Genomic DNA, 19,314 nt, shown 5'->3' with positions numbered 1-19,314 from the left:
AGGTTATTACAGATGGTTACAGACTGGAAAATAAAAGTTTCTTTAGTAACTTGCAAGCCTGGTTGGCTGAGTGGTTAGCGTATCCACTCTCCAGCCAAAAGGCTGCGGGTTCGAATCCTGCTGTGGGCATGGATGTTTGTGATTGTCTGTGAAAATACTAGTGGTGATGGTCGGCGGTAGATGGCATTGACATAGATGTTGGACGTAGTAGTTGGTGGATTGAGTAGTGGAGATGGAAAGTTGGGGAGTAGGTGCCCTCCCTCGATGAGTCTTTGGACTCCCTGGAGGTGCTATATAATAATAATAATAACTTTTTGGAATAGCTATTTTAGAGGAATTGACTAAAATAGGAACTGAAATTATTTTCTTTTAATTTCATCATTTTTGAGTATGTTTAAAGCTCTATTTTGTAAGGTTTTGATGATGTCGAATTTTTGGTGAGGGTGATGGAAAGAGCTTGTATGTAGATTTGCCTGTGTGAGTATGTTTCCTGTAGATTTTAAATGTTAATCCACCAGTGATGTTTTTGTTGATAACGATACCTAGGAATGGTAATTTACAATCCTTTTCTATTTCTAATGTGAATTTGATTTTTGGATGGCATGTATTCAGAAAATGGACAAAATCTTCGAGGTCTTTTTGAGTGTGATTCCATATAGTAAAGACATCAACATATTTCCAATGACATATAACTTTAGGGTTGTCTGTGTGCTATAACTTCTTCCTCAAATTTTTCCGTATATAAATTGGTGGAGGCGACAGAGGTGAGCTCATTGCTAGACCATAATTTTGGTAGTAAAATCTAGTAGGAAAATTAAATCTTATTGGCAAAATTTTTGCATATGTATCACATGCATCATCATCAAATTCCTGATCTGTATTCTCAGGAAGTGTACATAATATTATAACAATACTACATGAAAAGATTACATTATTACTACTCATTACAACCTTCTTATCAATATTTTTCCTTACAAGTAATTAATCTGTCAGGACTCCAACTAGATCTTGGTCTTTTTCTGCTATCCTGGCAAAAAACGTTTTTGCTAACCTTTATCTTTCCTCTTTCATTCTGTTTCAGTGACCATACCACCTGAAATTAGCTGTGTACATATTCCTGAATGCTAACAATGTAAAGTTCTTTCCCAATATCCTTGTTTTTAATATGATTCTACCCTTGATGACACCTGTTCACTTCCCTAATCTTTCTCAGAATTCTCATGTACTGTGGTCTCCAGTCTTATGAAGTGTTTGGTTGGTTACAAAGTGAATTATAACAGACAAAAAATATATATATATTATATTCTTGTTTTAATCATTTTACTCAAACAAAAGTTTTCATATAAAGTATCTTCATGACTATGCTACTTGTATATGGAAGTAGATTACTAACAACAAATTGTCTAGTCAGTGCCGTGCCGTGAGTAGGAGGCACCCTTGTGCAAAACATTTTTCAGCGCCCCCATAAAATTAGTTTCCATGAAAAATTTAACTTTGTTAAAAGAACAAAACAGTTTATATGCATACTTAAAAATAAATTTTATTTAACAGTAGTAGACATTGTAATCACTAAAATTCATTAATAAGGAATTTTTAATAATAAAAATTTTCAAAAATGTTTATTCCTTAATATATAGATACAACAGAATATATATATATATATATGTAGAAAGTATTTTACCTTGGGTATAATAAATATAATAAATCTAAAGTATAATAAATATAATAAATAATATAATAATAAATATAATAAATAAGTATAATAAATCCTCCTGAGATTTTTATTTAATAAGGTTAAAACACCTTATGGTAACTTGTTCTGGTAAAATACTTATAAGCTCTGTATTACTAAAATCTTGGTATTTCTAGCCTGGCTCCCACTGATGAGACCTCAATAAAGGTTGAAACCGATCTGGGTAGTGGCCTCTTGCCTTTAATACAAAGCATCATACATCTCCTCCAGGAAATGTGCTTTGCATTAAGGGTAAATATTAAGATTAGTGATCAGAGCTTAATCGACTTTTACCATTAGTTGCCTTGGTCTTGCACTATGTGCAGGGTCAGCTAGGCTTGCAACACTTGCAGGCGCAAACTTGACTTGTTTGTCTGTTTGCTTACTTGGGAAATGGAGTAAAACCAGGTTTAAAATAGCTTGGTATCTTTAACATATGTATGTATATATATATATATATAAACAAAAATTACTTTTATTTTAATATAAAAAGAAATATTACATAACAAAGATAATTTGGAGATATGATTTTAACTATATAACAATTAGTATAAATGTAGATTTACTTTACATATTTATCCATCTTGCTTTAGCCGCCACAAAATTGCGAAGAAAAAATTTATTTTAAAATTTTGTTTAGGGTCATGCGTTGTCTCATCTGATGCTTTGTAACCAAACATTTTTGTTTTTGTTCTTTTGTGACTGTCTGGAAAAATAGGATCAATATTAAGATCGTTTGCTACTTCTTTTGCAGTTCTAATAATATTTTCAAAATATTGGTCTGTTCGGTGAGTATTTAATTCTTGTATATCATAATCAAGATTTTCTGTATTAATTATGTAAAATAGGAAAAATAATTAATTTTTCCTATATCAAATGTTAGATTCTGCATTATTTTGCTTGCAACATTTACGAGACTCAAGATTTCATACCAAACATGAACAGAGTAAATAAATTTAAACGAATCCTGAACTCTAGAATCGATATCTTTAGTTTCATCTTCCATAATATCAAAAAGAGCCTGGTAAATTTCATTGATATTATTTTTAAGTGGCTTTATTACTTCTACTCTACTTTTCCCACCTAGTAGTAGAAAGTGATTTCAAATTTAAAACATGAATATGTTTTTTTAATATAGCCCAACGCTTCACAGATATTGAAAAATAATTATATAATTCCTGTATTACCCCAAAAAAATTTACAGTTTCACAGGATATCTTAGCTGCATCATTAACTACCAAATTTAATGAATGAGCAGCACACGGAATAAAAAAAAGCCCTTGAATTTATTTCAAGGATTTTTTCTTTTTCTGCAGCACATTATGTTTGCCTCGCATATTTGAACCGTTATCATAAGCTTGGCTGTGTAAATCCAAAATGTTAACATTCAATCATTTTAAATAATTTTTTATAAATTGAAATAGTCCTTGCCCAGTGGTATCTTCTACAGATTGAAAACCAAAAAAATGTTCATGAATTTCTGCTATATTTGTATCTTTATTTTGATTAACAAATCTAATAACAATAGATAATTGTTCTGTGTGGCTTATATCCAGAGTAGTGTCAAGAATTAATGAATAACATTTCGCTTCTTTAACCATTTCTAAAATTTTTTGTTTTACAGTTCAGAAATTATATGGATGATTTCATTTTGTATTTTATCACCAAATAATGAGCAATGTTCCTTTTTTGTGATGTTTGGATGCGATGCAAGGGTTCTGCCATTATCGAATCAAATTTAGTGACAGTTTCTACTAACTTTAAAAAATTGCCATTATCATTTTCAAAACGTTTTTGTGAAGAACCTCTAAAAGCTATACACTGTCTTGATAAATATTGTATTATGTAGATTACCTGTTCTATAACAGATTGCCAATATTTTTTCTCAGTTTCGTATAATCTTTATTGTGTGCAATCAATAATGCATTTCTTAATCAACGACATTTTAAGTTCACTGTATTTTGAACAGTTTTTAATGTGCGCAGAACTTGTCTCGTGCATTTTTAGTATATGACTCAAATGTTGCCAATCGTTACAACCGTATTCGTTAGTTAGTTTGGGAATTTTGACTACCGGATGTTTTGCAATAATAACAGAAAACCGAATTTCACGATTCTGAATAAACTAAATAACTTCGTAAAAGTTTTTCTCCATTTGTTAGATGGAGAAATAGTTCGATAATAGTACGAATCGGAAAACTTGCGGCCAGATTCATCTTTGGGAAATTCTTTATTAATTACTTGATGCGGGCAATGCTCAACTACAGCATTGCCTACATTAGTTGAGATTAATTGAGAGCCAATAATAATGGTATTTGCTGACTGCTGCTCAGGACATGGACTAGTGATTACTAATCCCATGTGTCAACATAAAGATGTGCACAAGTACATGTGGAGAGAAGATACAAGAAATAAGTAAAGCTTCATTGACTACCTTATTGTTGATAGTGATATCTTCATGCTAGTTCAGGATACAACAGTATATAGAGGATAAAAATGGATATTACATCAAAAAGAACAGTATATAAGAAAGTTTTAAAAAGAATTAAAGTTGGGCAGCTTTTACAGGTAAATTGTAGCCTCGACTTATACAAACATTATTGAAGGAAAAATTAAACAAATTGAAAACAAGAACTAAAGCTTTGAGTCTCATTTACAAACTCTGAAGAAAACACTGATTGATTTAGCTAGAGAGATATGTGGTGAAGTTGTCTGCATGAACAGAAATATAAGAATTCCCAAGGTGGAAACAAGAAGTTAAACAAGCAGTCTTGGAAAAGAAGAAAGCATACCAAAAATTCTTAGCAAATAAGTTGGCCCTAAAAGAATAGAGAGAAAAATATAAGACAGCTATGCTATGTGTAAAAGTAGCTAAACAAAAGTCATGAGAAGACTTTTGTAAGAATATATAGAAAATAAATATCAAGCAGGAGACAAAATGTTCTGGAGGCTATTGAAAAAGATTAAAAATGGAGAAAAGAGTACTGTAAAAGGAATCAATGATGATAACGGTGACATGAAAACTGAAGATAAGGATATCCTAGATGTTTAGAGTAATTACTTTGAAAGATTGTTAAACAAAACAAAACAGTGACAGAACTGTACTAGAAAATTTTCAAGAGGAATGCAAATAGAAGTACATATATAAATAATCGAGGCACAAAAAGATAAGATTTATGCAAGCATACCTGAAAAGAGGTTGAGAAAGATTGTGAAAGAGAAACTTGAAGAAGAACAAGCTGAATTCAGGCCAAACAGAGGTTGACAGGATCAGATTTTCACTTGACAACAAATAGTTGAGAAATCATGAGAATATGACAAGGATCTGTACTAAGTTTTGTAGATCAGGGAAGACATATGATAAGGAGCCTGGAGAAAAGATTTTCAAAACACTACAATTACCTACAATTACATGGGGTGAATGGAACGTGATACAGAGCAATACATAGCCTATATTTACATTGTAAGTCAGCAGAGGAAATACAGGAAGGGAAGTTCTTTCGCTTGGTTGAACAGCAGGAAAGAGTGATGACAAGAGGCCATCCCTGGAAGTTACGAAAGGAAACTGTGAGCAAGAGGGTGAGGAGTGGTTTCTTTGCATGGAGGGTGGTTGAACCATGGAATGCATTGCCTGATGGAGTGGTGAGAGCGAGAACAGTCAATGAGTTCAAGGAGTGGTATAATAGACTTTGTGTTTCTCAGGGGGACAGGGATATCCCCTCGATGAGTCTTGATAGACTTTGTGTTTCTTAGGAAGGACCTCCCACGATGAGTCTTTTGACTCCATGGAGGCCTGAATAATAATAATAATAATAATAGTGTGATGTAAAATCAGGGGTAAGACAATGATGCACATTATCTCCACTCTATTCATCATCTACATTGATCACATTATGCAAGTGGCATTAAAAACCTGACATTAGAATTGGAGATATCAAACTTGGCTCTCTGCTTATGCAGATAACATTCAGTGTAAGTCTCTCAGATTCTCTAACAAAATTGAATAACAACTGTAACAAAATTAACATGAAAATCAGCAATAAAAAGACCTAAACTATGAAAATAGGCAGAAACATAGAAAACATCGGTTACATTCTGAATGGAGCCTATAAAACAAGTAAATATTTCAGCTATTTAGGCACAATTTTTGATGAAGATGGCAAATTAAATTTGGAAATAGACAATACATTAAGCAAAGTTGGTACAGTGAGGAACCAGTTGAATAAATTTATATGGAACAAGAGAAAAATTAGCCAAAACATTAAACTAGCAGTATATAATACAGTGTTCAAACTAGCAGAATACAATACAGTGTTCAAACAAGTTTTAAGTTATCAATCTAAGTGATGGATTAGAAATAAAGCAAAGCGTTCTTAGAAAAAATTAGGGACTTGAACAAATAGCATCAAAGGCAGAATCATGTTAAAAATGAAGACCTGCTCACACATTCAAGAATGTGTGAGCAAGGCTAATCTAAGGTGATATAGTCACTTAAGTAGAATGGGTGAGGAAAGATTAGAAACAGTGGCAGATTACCCAATAGCTGAACTAGGTGCTCGCCTAGGGCCTTGTCATCTCAAGAGCCTCAAAAATTACATACCAATTTTTGATAATATAGATAATATAGAATATTAGAATATAATATAGAATATAGATAAAAAAGATAATATGCCTCTAAAAATTTATTGAACATTTATATTTATTATTTATTTATTTATTGAAATTAAGTGGATATTGAATCTAACATTATTTCAAAGCCGAATAGAGAAACTACAAGAGTTTCGTGCCAAATGTAGAGACTATAAAAGTTTCGGCGAATCCAAGCATAAGCAAACCTTTCGTGACAGGGGCAACTAATAGTAAAGGTGGAGTAAGCTTCGATCACTATCCTTAGTATTTCCCATTCCCATAATGTAAAACATCTCCCAGCAGACATGTATGATGTTATACATTATGGGGGGGGAGGGGCATCACTACCCAGACCCAGATGTAAATGTAAATACTCAGGTTCTGGTGATGCAGAACTTATATACTTTACCATACAAGTTGTCAAAAAAAAAAGGTGTCACATCACAAAAGGCACCAAGAATTACTGAAATAAGAGAGCCAAAAGGCTTCACTTCAGCGATGCACAATTATTCAAATTAAGTGGATATTGAATCCAACATTATTTCAAAGCCGAATAGAGAAACTACAAGAGTTTCATGCCAAATATAGAGACTATAAAAGTTCCGGTGGATCCAATTCAAATAATTTGTGCATTGCCGAAGTGAAGCCTTTTGGCTCACTTATTTCAGTGTTTATTTATTTTCTAATATATTTTTTAGATAGCTAATATTTATTTTCCATTTTATTTTTTATTGCATATAGGAAAAAAATTAGGAACATGTTAAAATGGAAACTAGACAAATTAAATAATTATAATAAAGAAAAAACTTGTTATTATTATTTAAGGATGTTATTGTCTTTTTAATATAAAAAAATACTTTTACATAAAGGGCCTTATAACAAAATTGTACCTAGGGCCTCAAAGGAACATAATCCACTACTGGTTAGAAAAACAAGTGTTTTTCTAACCAGTAGTGGATTACTGATTAGAAAAAGAAGTGTTTGATGCCAAGATGGCAGAAAAAAGACTCAGAGGAAGACCAAGGTCTAGGTGGATTGATTCAGCCAAAAGTGCCCTAGAAGAATGAAATGTTACATATGACAATATTAAAGTGCTGACAAGTAACAGACTAAACTGGAGTAAAATTGGTGATAGAAGATTAATAGTAATGTAAACTTAATCATGTAGTGTTGTCAGCGTGAATGCTCCTTGAGGATGCACATCAGGAAATTGATGATGATGATGTAAAGCTGAACTGATTTTGTCTGGGAATCACATTTTTAAAGAGAATTTTTTTGAAAAAAAAAAAAAAATTAAATAGCCACATATACTCACTGCAGTCTTGGATACATTTTCAAGTTCACTACTTAAAACTTCAAGTTCATGAATCTGAAATAAACGAACATTATCATTTAATCCAATAAAACTCCTTTAATAATACTAAAAATATATAACTGTTTGTTGGATATATACAAAAATGCTATAGAATACTTTCTTACTATAAATATGTTAAACGAATATTTAAAAAATACTAAAATGTATGAAAAAAGGATATTTTTTGTATTATGCTAATAGGATTTACTAGTCTAGGACAGAAGCCTCCGACCAAACGTTGATCTGTTAGTATAAGTATTTATGCACACATGGACTCTTTTACTCCACATTACAAGCTTAGTTAATACACTGCTCACAAGTGATAGATTGATCTGAAGGAAAATTGTTGACAATAGATTAATATTATTGTAAACTTAATTGTGTAGTGTTGTCATAGTAGCCTCAACACCCCTGAAATTTTAAATCTCTTTGGCTAGCTCAATGTTTTATCATCTGAATTTCATTATGGAAAATCTATCATTCAGAAACATACAAGTCATGCAATAGGAAGGCAGAAAAGCAATACTAAAAATGTATTTAGCAATCTACTTACATAATGAACTGGTACATAAGCTGGCATAACAAAATAAATACAGTAATCTACTGTTTATCTCAGTTTGAAAAGAATGACCCTTCTATTAACCAATAATCAAACATCAACTGACTTCTGGTATAGCACCATGTAACTGTATTTCAATTATCATCAAATTTTTGACATGTACCCTCAAGGGATGTATAAGATATTATGATAATACTACATTAAGAACTTACATCATTACTAACTTCCTATCAACAATTTTCCTCCAAATTAATCTGTTACCTGTCAAGACTCCAACATTATCAGATCTTATATTTTTGTCTTCTAAGGCATTACTGTATCACTCTACCTATATCTTGGTCTTTCTCTAAGCCATTTTCCTGCCAACCTAGTAGAAAACACTTCTTTTGCTAACCTTTCTTCTCCCATTCTGTTTAAGTGACCATAACACCTGAGATTAGCTCTGCTAACACATTCCTGGATGGTAACAATGTAAAGTTCTTTCCTAATATCCTCGTTTTTAATATGATATACCTTTGATGCCATCTGTTCATGAATTCACACCTGTTCACACCCTTAATCTTTCTCAGGACTGTCATATCTGTGGTCTCTAGTCTGTGGTCAAGTGTTTTATTTCTAACCCAGCTCTCAGATCCATAAGTTAAAACTGGTTTGAACACTGTCTTGTATACAGCTAATTTAGTGTTTTGACTAATTTCTCTCTTATTCCAAATAAATTTATTCAGTTGACTTCCTACCATACTGACTTTGTTGATTCTGTTGTCTATTTCCATATTTAATATCTCATCTTCACTAAAAATTGTGTCTAAGTAGCTGAAATGTTTTACTTATTCTATAGGTTCTCCATTCACGATGCAGTTGATATTTTCAATGCTTCTACCTCAGGGTGGCATTTACCATTAGGCGCATGAGGCGCAAGATGGGGGCCTCATTTTAAAACCTTACTCCTCACAAAGAACAATAAAAAAAAAGCGTAGTTATAGTTGCAAAATAAAATACTTATTTTTAAATATTAAATTCATAATATAAAAACTAGAGGTCGCCGAAAAATTTGTAAGGCTTCCCACTTCCATTTGAAATACATTGTTCTTCCTTAGAATATAAAACTAACAGGAACTCTGTATTCCATAAAATTCATGTATGTAAGCATAGCATTTCTTTTCTGGACGTATATACACGTCCAGCAAACCTGGATAATATTCTGTCCACCTGCTGAAAGAACAAGGATAAGAAGTGTAGTTTGACCGTCATGTCTATTAGAAGGTGCGATAATACTTCACGCTGAAAAGAACACTTAACTACATTACCTGGCGTACATAGTAGCTACGTTCTGTGGCCTACAGCAAGAAACGCAGTTGCTTGCCATTTGCTTGGTAACCAGAATCTAAGTTATATCAGACTAAATACCTATGAGTTATATTCATTTTGCTGCTTGTTTTTATCGTATAATTATAGTTTTTAATGCCAGTGTAAAATAAGAAATCCTTTCATACTTTCTTCACTTTATATTGTATCACTCTGGAAGATCAATGTCACTATCAATTTTTTTGCTAATTATTTTAATCGCCAATACATTTTAAAATTTTCCAAGAACTTTGATTGTCACTCACCTCTGGATTCTCTCCACCACTTCTTCATCCTCATGGAATCCAGGTGTCCAGATTAGATGTGGCATCTAATAATAATATAAGGCCTTATTAAAGCCTTATATAGAGAAACAATAACTTCTCTATTCCTACTTATTAGGGTATTCTTCAACAACCATGTAATATGACATGCTGTTTTGGCTACCTTTGCAATATGCCCTGTAAACTTCAACTCCCTGTCTACAATCACCCCCAGGTTCCTGGCCTCATCAGATTTTTGCAGTCAGTTCCAGGAATATAATACACTACTTGTACATTAATTGAAATTAATTTCAATTTAAGTGCCTCCGTAGCGCAATTGGAAGAACAAAGGTACATTGTGCCCTTCGATTGGAATAGATCTAAGTTCGATTCTCGTTGCGACGGGAGGAATCTTTATGTGGACTTTTTCAATCGAAGGTGAGTTAGCCGATCTCATATGGAGGTAGCAGGGCTTTTTCTTCCAGAAACTCGGGTTTATCATCCCGCATACAGACAAATCGGCCCTTCAGAACACACACGCAATTTACAGACAAAAAAATACTAGTTGTGGTGGTGGGTAGATGGCATTGATAGAGATGATGATTGGTAGAGGTTCGGTGTAGTGGTGGAGACAGTTGTATAGTAGGTGCCCTCCCACAATGAGTCTTCAGACTCCTTGGAGGTGTCACGAATAATAATAATAATAATAATAATAATTAATGGCTTGATTGGCCGAGTGGTTAGCGTATCCCTCTCCAGCCAAAAGGCTGTGGGTTTGAATCCTACCGTGGGCATGGATGTTTGTGATTGTCCGTGAAAGCACTAGTGGTGGTAGTCGGCAGTAGATGGCATTGGTGTTAGATGATGAAGGTCGGTGGAATAGTGAGGCGAAGAGTTGTAGAGTTGATGCCCTCCCTCGATGAGTCTTTGGACTCCCTGGAGGTGTGATATAATAATGATAATAATAACTTGTGACTTTTTCCCAAAGTGAAAGTGAAAACCTTACTCTTGGCCACATTAAACTGTCAGCAATTTACCTTTGCCCATACTGCTAGCCTATTTAAGTCTTCCTACAGGATCTCTACATCACCTTCATTTACCACCACTCTTCTCAGTTTTGCATCAGCAAACAACTGAATATTTCCCATCAAATCATTTCCTATATCATTAATGTACAAATTAAACAACAAAGGACCAAGTACTGAGCCAAGTGGTATACCACTGGTCATCTGCCTTTTCCTGGACTCAACTCTTCCAATAAACCATTCCTTCATATCAGTCCATCAGCCACCCTCTAGTCTAAATTACCAGATTTTTATCCATCCCCATTTGTCCCAAATTGTGCAAACAAGTAGAACAGATAAACAGAAGATTCAACCATGAAAATGTGAGTTATAGGTGCATGACATGATATAGAGTGGCAGAGTCTAAAATACATTGAAGTTCTAACTACATAAACTGAAACAAGAGATAAACTATTAATTAAAAAATCTATTGAATATGGAACATGTGGCCAAGAATTACTACTTGGGAAACTGTTCTTTTCAAATGTCATATATGTGAAGCTCACACATAAGTTATTCCATAGTTAATAATTATTTGTTTCAAACTACATGCACTTTATTAAAAAGTGATGAATGTACTGCTCGTATTTACTTGAATATAACTCGCACTTTTTTCTCCAAAATTAAAGTTAAAAAATAGTGGTGCAAGATATATGCATGGATTTTTGGAAATTATAGTTTTTCAGGAAAAAACTTAACTGACATTTATAATTAAATCCTCAATAATTGCTTAAATTATTTATAAATTATGCAATTGGTGGCTCACCTTCACCACCTGATATATTTGAATCTTTAGAGACAACTTCTCTAATTAAATTAAAACAAACAGTTTTATTATTGCTTGTCCTTTTACCATTTCAGAATCATATGATCTCCGAGTTTAAAATCAGCACTGTAACTTGAATGTTTCTCCATATTTCAAGCAAAAATTACCAGTAATTTACAACATTTGAGATAAGTTATGAACATATGATAAGTGTGGTATTAACAAAAGATCGCATAACTCAATGATAAAGGCAAGCCGACGATTGCTGAGCTGAAATGCTATTCTCTTCAAATGAATTCCAAAATATCTGAAACTGCCATAAGAACATTCACTATCTATTTCTTAAAATTTTAAACTTTTTTCACATGCAAGGTATATGCAAAACTTTTTAATTTCTTTTCTGTAAAGTAAAATCAGGGGGTCGAGATATACGCGAGGGCAAGTTATATTTGAATAAATATGGTATGCTATTTTGGATATGCCAAAACATTTAACAGAGTGTTAAATGTTTTAAATACAGGACAGCTGATATGAATAGATAAGAGACTGGTTGTATGCAAGATACTAGCAGGCTGTATAGATTTGGGGGGGGGCATGCCCATTAAATGGAAAACAAGCACTGACTAAGCAATAGTGGCCTAAGAAGGCCACTATTGCTCAATTTATCAATAAATGATATTTCATGAGGAGTGACTGAGGACATTCAGTTGTTTGCTGATAATACAAAGTTTGGAAAAGTTACAAGGAAGGCACTGATGTTAGTTTCTTTTGGAAAGATTTAAATTTTTCAGGAAAATTTAATTTAAAGAGAGATGAGTAGGACCACTGTTAAATGTAAAGTATTTCAGATTAAAAGTAACTGTACTACTCCAATGGATCAATAGAAAGCTGGAAAACTGGTAGAAAATGAGAAGACCTCCACATACATTTTTCATGAGGATACAAAGGACAAGAAAGAGGAGGGTGCTGATGATAGCAGGGGAAATATGTCTAAGTAAGGTGGATATACAGGAGGAGAAATAGTGACAATGGTTATGAGGTTGGCAGGAAAAGGTATTTGTAATAAAAAGTCAGATGTTGATATAAGCCAGAGAATGTGGAAGGCGGTGATTAAGAAATGTATAAGCAACTTGGGATAGCGAACAAGGGAAGGGTGATTTAATATACAGTAGACTGGAATGAAGAGAAAGCATTTGGAAACAAGGAAATGAATTTCTTGCAAGGAAACTATCTTAGGCAGTACGTAAAGGAGGGCATATGAGAAATGAGTTTAAGATCTGATCATTTCATCAGAGGATGTGAATGTGAGTGGGATGCCATATTCTCTTGCAGTTGGTGAAAATGATCACCTGGGTGATAACCATGTAAAGACCTCTGGGGAAATGATATATGTGAAACTACAAGACCAGTAACTATACAAAGCTTAGCAGACAGCTTGGAGCTATAGCATGGAATGAGGAGTTAAGCAAGAAGATAAATGCTGCTCAGCAGCATTTATCTTCTTAGGTACTGACTAAGAGAGATATTTAACAACATCAATGTGTGAATGTATTCCAAAAGTCTAAATAATGAATAAGGTAGGTGTCAGGTGTGTAAATGAAGAAGTTAAGCATGAAATCCAGAAGAAGGTGAAGTGGAAGCAGCACAAGATGAATGGCAATATTTAGTTACACAAAGAGCAGGTCAGGAGGGTTGTCTCAGTTGAAAAGGGCAACAAAAGCATAGCTTGAGTAGAAATTAGCAAATTAGGCCTAGAAAAATCCTAGATTTTTTTCCCCTTTGATATGTGGGAAACAAAAGGAAGAATGATTACGGTAAGATGATGTTAATGGATGAAAATGGTAGACCGGTAACTGCTGCAGAGGATACAGTTGAGGTATTGAAGGGAGCAATTTATCAGGGTGTTTTATTCTCATCAGTGTAAAATCACGAGAAGGTCAAGTATAGAAGAGTAGGAGATGGCTTACTGGTGAGCAAGCAAGAAGTGTGTGAGAAGTTGACTATGCTTGATGTCAATAATGTAATAGAAGGACTTGATAACATATCACTGCATGTTTTAAGGGAATGTTCCAGGCAATTAGAGTCAGCCTTGACATATCTGTTTAACAAGTCTTGCAATAGCACAAGTCCCTAAGGAGTGAGTGGAAAGAAGGTAAAATTCTTCTTCTTCAGAAAGGTGGTGATAATACTGAAGCTACAAATTATAGGCTAATCCATACATCTGGAGTTGTAGTTAAAGTTAAGATGATGAAGAGGCGATGAATGCACTGAGCAAGGGAGATGCATATATATATATACGGTGGTATACTTAGATTTCGCAAAGGCTTTTGATAGATTTTCACAGAACAATTTGGTAACTAAACTGGAAGGATGGAACCAGATACTAAATTAATGAATTGGATATGTGACTGTCAGATATTTATCAGCAAGTTGTCTGTATATGGGGGGAAGGGGAGGAAAACAGTATCTCAAAAGAGGAGAGTCACTGGTAGTGTGCTGGAGAAGTCTGTTTTGGGGCCATTGTTGTTTAACTTGTATATTAATGATATTAGAGCAGATTTAAATGGAGATATGCAACTATTTGCAGATGATACACAACTGTAGAAAGATGAGGAGTCAAGAAGGTGTGGCCTGTATACAGGAAGACTGTATGAATGAGCAGATAAATGAAACTACCAGTTTAATATTGCAAAGTGTAAGATTATGAAAGAAGGCAACAATGGCATGCAAAGCATCCACTTGATGGGGTTATTAAGGAGATAGAGAAAATGAGAGATCAGGGAATGGTAGTAGATAAGGACCTGAAGTTCAGGTTTGACTTCATAACTTGTACTGTGAAAAAGTTACAGTCATCACATAGGATTATGGCAAGGACCTTGACATGCAGAAATAAAGAGGTTACGGTTGTACTGAATAAGGCTTTGATCAGGTCTCATATGGATTACTGTATGATCCATATGAGATTTGGTCACCTAATTTTTATCGTGATAAGAATACAATAGAATGGGTCCAGAGAAGACTGATTAGGTAGTAACTGACCTTTGAAATGGTGTAATACAAAGACAAATTAATAGAATGCAATTGGAAAGCCTTGTGAATAGGAGGAGGTGAGAGATTATGTTGGTAAGGAGTTGTTACCTGGTTAATGTGGAAGAAATTATTTTATTCAAAGAATAGGAGAAGGGGGAAGAAAAAGAAGCCATTTCTGGAAACTGTATATGGGTATGAGCAAGGGAGTGAGAGGAGGTTCTTTGCATGGCGAGTGGCAGACATAGAGAATGCACTGCTTGATGGTATAGTGACACATTGAAGGAGTTTAATGCAATAGTTTGATGAGCACTGTATGTGATGGTGTAGACTTCCTATTAGTGAGTCTTTTGACTTTATGGAAATCTGCAGTTAATAATAACTTTGCATTACTTGCAAATGACTACATATTTCCCCTCTCTTCCACTATAGTGTAATAATTACAGCTTGAAAACATATCAATATGCAACATCACTAGTGACGTTGCACCTTTCTACACAAGTTGCTAATATATACAGCCAATATCCTATTCACCATTGCAGTCCCATCTGCGTCAAATTTAAATATTATTTTCTCAAGCATCTTCATGGAGTCAGAGACTCATTACAGGAGGCCTCTGCAAACCATTATTCACACAATATTTATACTCTCTCCCTGAGCTCATTCACAACCTCTTCTGTTAACCTATTCATCACACTCCAAGAAAAGTATCTTGTACTAACACCCTTACTAACCACTCTTAAGCAATTTTCAGAGATGGTCCCTTGTTCTCTCCTTTCCTGCCAAGTACTAAAAATAAAGTCTCTGGTGTCAATACTATAGAATCCCTTTAATAACTTATATGTTTCTATCATGTCCTCTCTTTTTTTACCTATGGATTGTCTTTGTAGCCTAAAGACCTCCAATCTGTTCTCATACGAAGCATTTCATAGATCTATCACAATTTTGGTCACTCAACTATTGATCTTATCCACCACTCATTCACATCAAATCCAGGTGACCAGATCTGCCTGCAGTAACATAGATGTAATCTTATTAAAGCCTTATACAGGTGAATAATAAGCTCTCCATCCATGCTTTAAAATCAACTTTGGGTGTGGCAGTGGTCATAAGATATTTAATGGGATGTTGTTATAAGCCTGGAATTGTTGAAGAGTTGTGACATGGAAATATTCAAGCAAATTAGTTTTCTGAAAAGGGAGAAACCATGAGGAAATGAAGGTGGTAATTATTGTCACCTACAGTACAGAGCAGGAAAGTATGCATGGAACCTAATCTATGTGTAATTTCAGAGGGAGTTTAATATATTAGTGTTTCAGAAAAAAAAGGGGAAGAAAGAGATTATGAAAAGCAAAAATAAACAAATAAATAATAAGATAAAATAATAATAATTAATTAATTAAGCTAACGCCTTTTATTTCCTTATAGGGAGTAGACGAGGCCTTTATAAAATCAAATAAAATAAAATAAATATGCAATTTGTGAGCAACACTTATAGTAAAATGGTTTGGTTTTAAAAAATATAAAATTATTTTTAACCTTGGGACTAAAAATGTTTAATTTTCATGGGATCTGAGTCAATCACAACAACAACAAATAATTTAATTCAGCTATGGACAAAATTAATTACTACCAAATACCTGTTTTTCGGTTTCCTGTGCATTAATTCCATACTGTTCGGCCATACGCAAAGTGAAGACTGTTGATTTACAAGGAAATTTTAATTATTTAATTTTTATAGTTATAAAGTTCCTAATTTACACTCACGCGTAGATCCACACTTTACCTTGAAGGCATTCGAAACTGAAAATCCCATGGAATAGGTTGGTTAATCCGTTAATCCTTATCCCAGGAAAGTTCTATTGATGGGTGTGCTTACGAATTTTAATTTAACATTCCAATAAAAAACATATAAACATATTCCAATAAAAAACATATTTTGAACACAAAATTGTAAACCTACATGATTATATTCCACCATCTGGATAAAGAAGAGAATTCTTAGCCGAAAAAATTACAAAAATTGAGTTTTGAAATTTGTCCAGAGAGCTCATGAGAATATTATTATTATTATTATTATTATTATTATAAGGTGCCACCATGGAGTCAAAAGACTCATTGCGGAGACCCAACATTGACATACTAACCGTTATTCATACAATACCTGTCATACTTCCGATTGTGAATGCTTCATCTGTGATGAAACATTCACAATCACCTCTGGCAACGCATTCCACCCATTTACAACCCCCAAGCAAAAAATCTAGTCCTTACGTCCTTGTTAACCACACTCTTACACAATCTCCAGGGATGACCCCTCCCCCTCGTACTCTCTCTTCCTGCACTGGTCTTAAAAAAGTTATAAGTATCAATCATATAAAACCCTTAGACCTTCAATCTATCCTCGTAGGAGACATTCCACAGGCTTGCAACAATTTTCGTAACACGCCTCTGAATCCTCTCCACCATTTTCACATCACCAAGAAATTCAGGTTACCAGATCTGTGCACAATAGTCCAAATGAGTTCATATTAATGCTTTATAAAGTGGGACAATCACTTCCTTATCCCTGCTTGTCAGTATGTTCTTCAATAACCATGTAATCTGATGAGAAGTTTTGGCAACCTTTGCAATATGCCCTCGAAACTTAAGTTCTCTGTCCACAATAACTCTCAACTCCCTAGCCTCATCAACTTCTTGCAGTTCAGTTCCATTAATATAGTAAACAGCGTGTGATCTCATCCTTTTGAAGTGCATTATCTTACAATTGGCCCATTAAACTGGCAGCCATTTAGTTTAAACCGTCATCTTATTTAAATCATCCTGCAAGATATCCACATCATTTGAATTAACTATCGCTCTTCCCAGTTTTGCATTATCAGTAAACAAGTGGATATCTCCTTTCAAAGTATTCCCAATATAATTGATGTACAAAATAAATAATAGAGGACCAAGCACTGAGCCCTGAGGCACACCACTAGCCACCTGCCTTCTACTAGACTCCGCTGCGTCATAAACCGCTCTTTGATATCTATCCACTAGCCACCTCTAATCCAAATCACTAGCCTCAGAGCAAATACCAATTTGCTCCAATTTATGCAACAGAGTTCCATGTGGAATCTTGTCAAATGTCTTTAAAAAGTCCAGCAAAAAGGATTTCCTTTATCCAGCTACATTGTTACTTCATTATAGAAAGTGAGTAAATTGCTAAGGCAAGATCTACCCTTCACAAAACCATGTTGCCCCTTATAAAGTATCATATTGCTGTCCACCCAGTCCTGAATTCTAATTTTTATCAATTTCTCCAGAACCTTAACCACCACTCCCGATATACTGATTGGTCTATAATTTGCTAACTCAGTTCTGGATCCCCCCCCCCTTATGTAGTGGAATAATTTTCCCCTCTTTTCACTCAATTGCGATTTTACCAGAACTGAGGCTTAAATTAAACAGCCAAGTTAGAAGAGCTGCTAATTCTCTTGCGCATTCCCTTATAACATGGCCTGATATGCCATCTAACCTAATGGCAGTGTTAGCATTAAGGTTCTTTAATATAATAAGCACCTCAAATTCTTCTAGCACTAGACTCTCATCATTTGTAAAAGTGTACCAAGATGGTACACTTTTGCAAAATGATCACTAAGTAACTCAACTATTTGATTAGTTTCTGTAATTTCCTTACCATTAACACTTTTTAAAGTCATCCTTCCAAAGTTAATCCACCTTTTACTTGCCACATAGCGAAAGAACTCCTTAGGAATTTTTTTTTTTTATTTTATTTTATTTTATTTTTTTTTTTTTTTGACTCGTCAGCTAGCTTCCTCTCATAATTAGTTTTGGCCGTCCTTACCATGCAGGTTACCCTTCTAGCCTGTATCTTGTGCTGTTCAAGGATTGCTCATCACCTTTTTCTTTATATTTATACCACAACTTTCTCTTTATCTGCAACTCTCGCTTAATAATATTATTCATCCATCTTACTCCTACCTGATTCCTCCTCCTGACTCTGGGAATACAAATTTCATTAAATACTCCTTGACGATCTCCCATGTACCATCAACATATCTCCCCTTTAAATTCTCATGCCTTAGCACTTTTGAAAGCTGACTTCTCAGCATGTCATAATCACCAGTCTTGTAATTCCATATACAACCCTTCTTCAGAGAATATTCAGCATATAATATCATCTCCCAAGTCAAGACCACATGATCACTTTCCCCAAGTGGAGACAGTGTATTTAAATTACTTGCTGATATGTTCTTCGATGCTATGACCAGATTTAACACTCTCAGATCTCTTGTCCCTTCTATTACATGCTGCCTCAGGCAGTTATCTCTTAACAATTGTTAACCACCCAACTCCAATCCCTTTGTTCCTTGAGACCATTGCTTTTCCCAATCTATGTCACCATAGTTAAAATCGCCCATAATAATTACACGCCCTCCACTCATCTTACTAATTTACCAATGCATACCATCTACATTCTCCTTTACACTCCTTAGATTATAGCAGCAACCAATTACATATTTCATCCTGTTGATTTCTATCTCACACCAAACAGCCTCAAATGATCTACT

The 19,314-nt window shown here is 34.2% G+C and overlaps 1 protein-coding gene across 3 annotated transcripts in view; it reads right to left on the bottom strand.

Moving 5' to 3' along the window:
- LOC150100033 (ASNSD1 upstream open reading frame protein-like) overlaps nt 1-16,785 on the bottom strand; it is a 35,880-nt gene extending 19,095 nt beyond the window's left edge. Inside the window, exons 1-2 of one of the 3 annotated variants that reach the window (XM_090403107.1) lie at nt 16,701-16,785; nt 7,676-7,729 (exon numbers count right to left, since the gene is read on the bottom strand). In XM_090403107.1, coding sequence (XP_090259233.1) covers nt 7,676-7,729; nt 16,701-16,718 — 72 coding nt within the window. In that variant the 5' untranslated portion in view covers nt 16,719-16,785. The other 2 variants (XM_090403105.1, XM_090403106.1) reach the window with 2 other exon arrangements.
- Nucleotides 16,786-19,314: the final 2,529 nt, after the last annotated feature.

Source organism: Typopeltis vanoorti, chromosome 13 (assembly GCF_054136105.1).
Source record: "Typopeltis vanoorti isolate ZY-2024b chromosome 13, IOZ_Tvanoo_1.0, whole genome shotgun sequence".
NCBI classification, from domain to species: domain Eukaryota; kingdom Metazoa; phylum Arthropoda; class Arachnida; order Uropygi; family Thelyphonidae; genus Typopeltis; species Typopeltis vanoorti.
The sequence above is the reverse complement of the archived record's forward strand: the minus strand, read 5'-3'. Positions and strand labels throughout refer to the sequence as shown.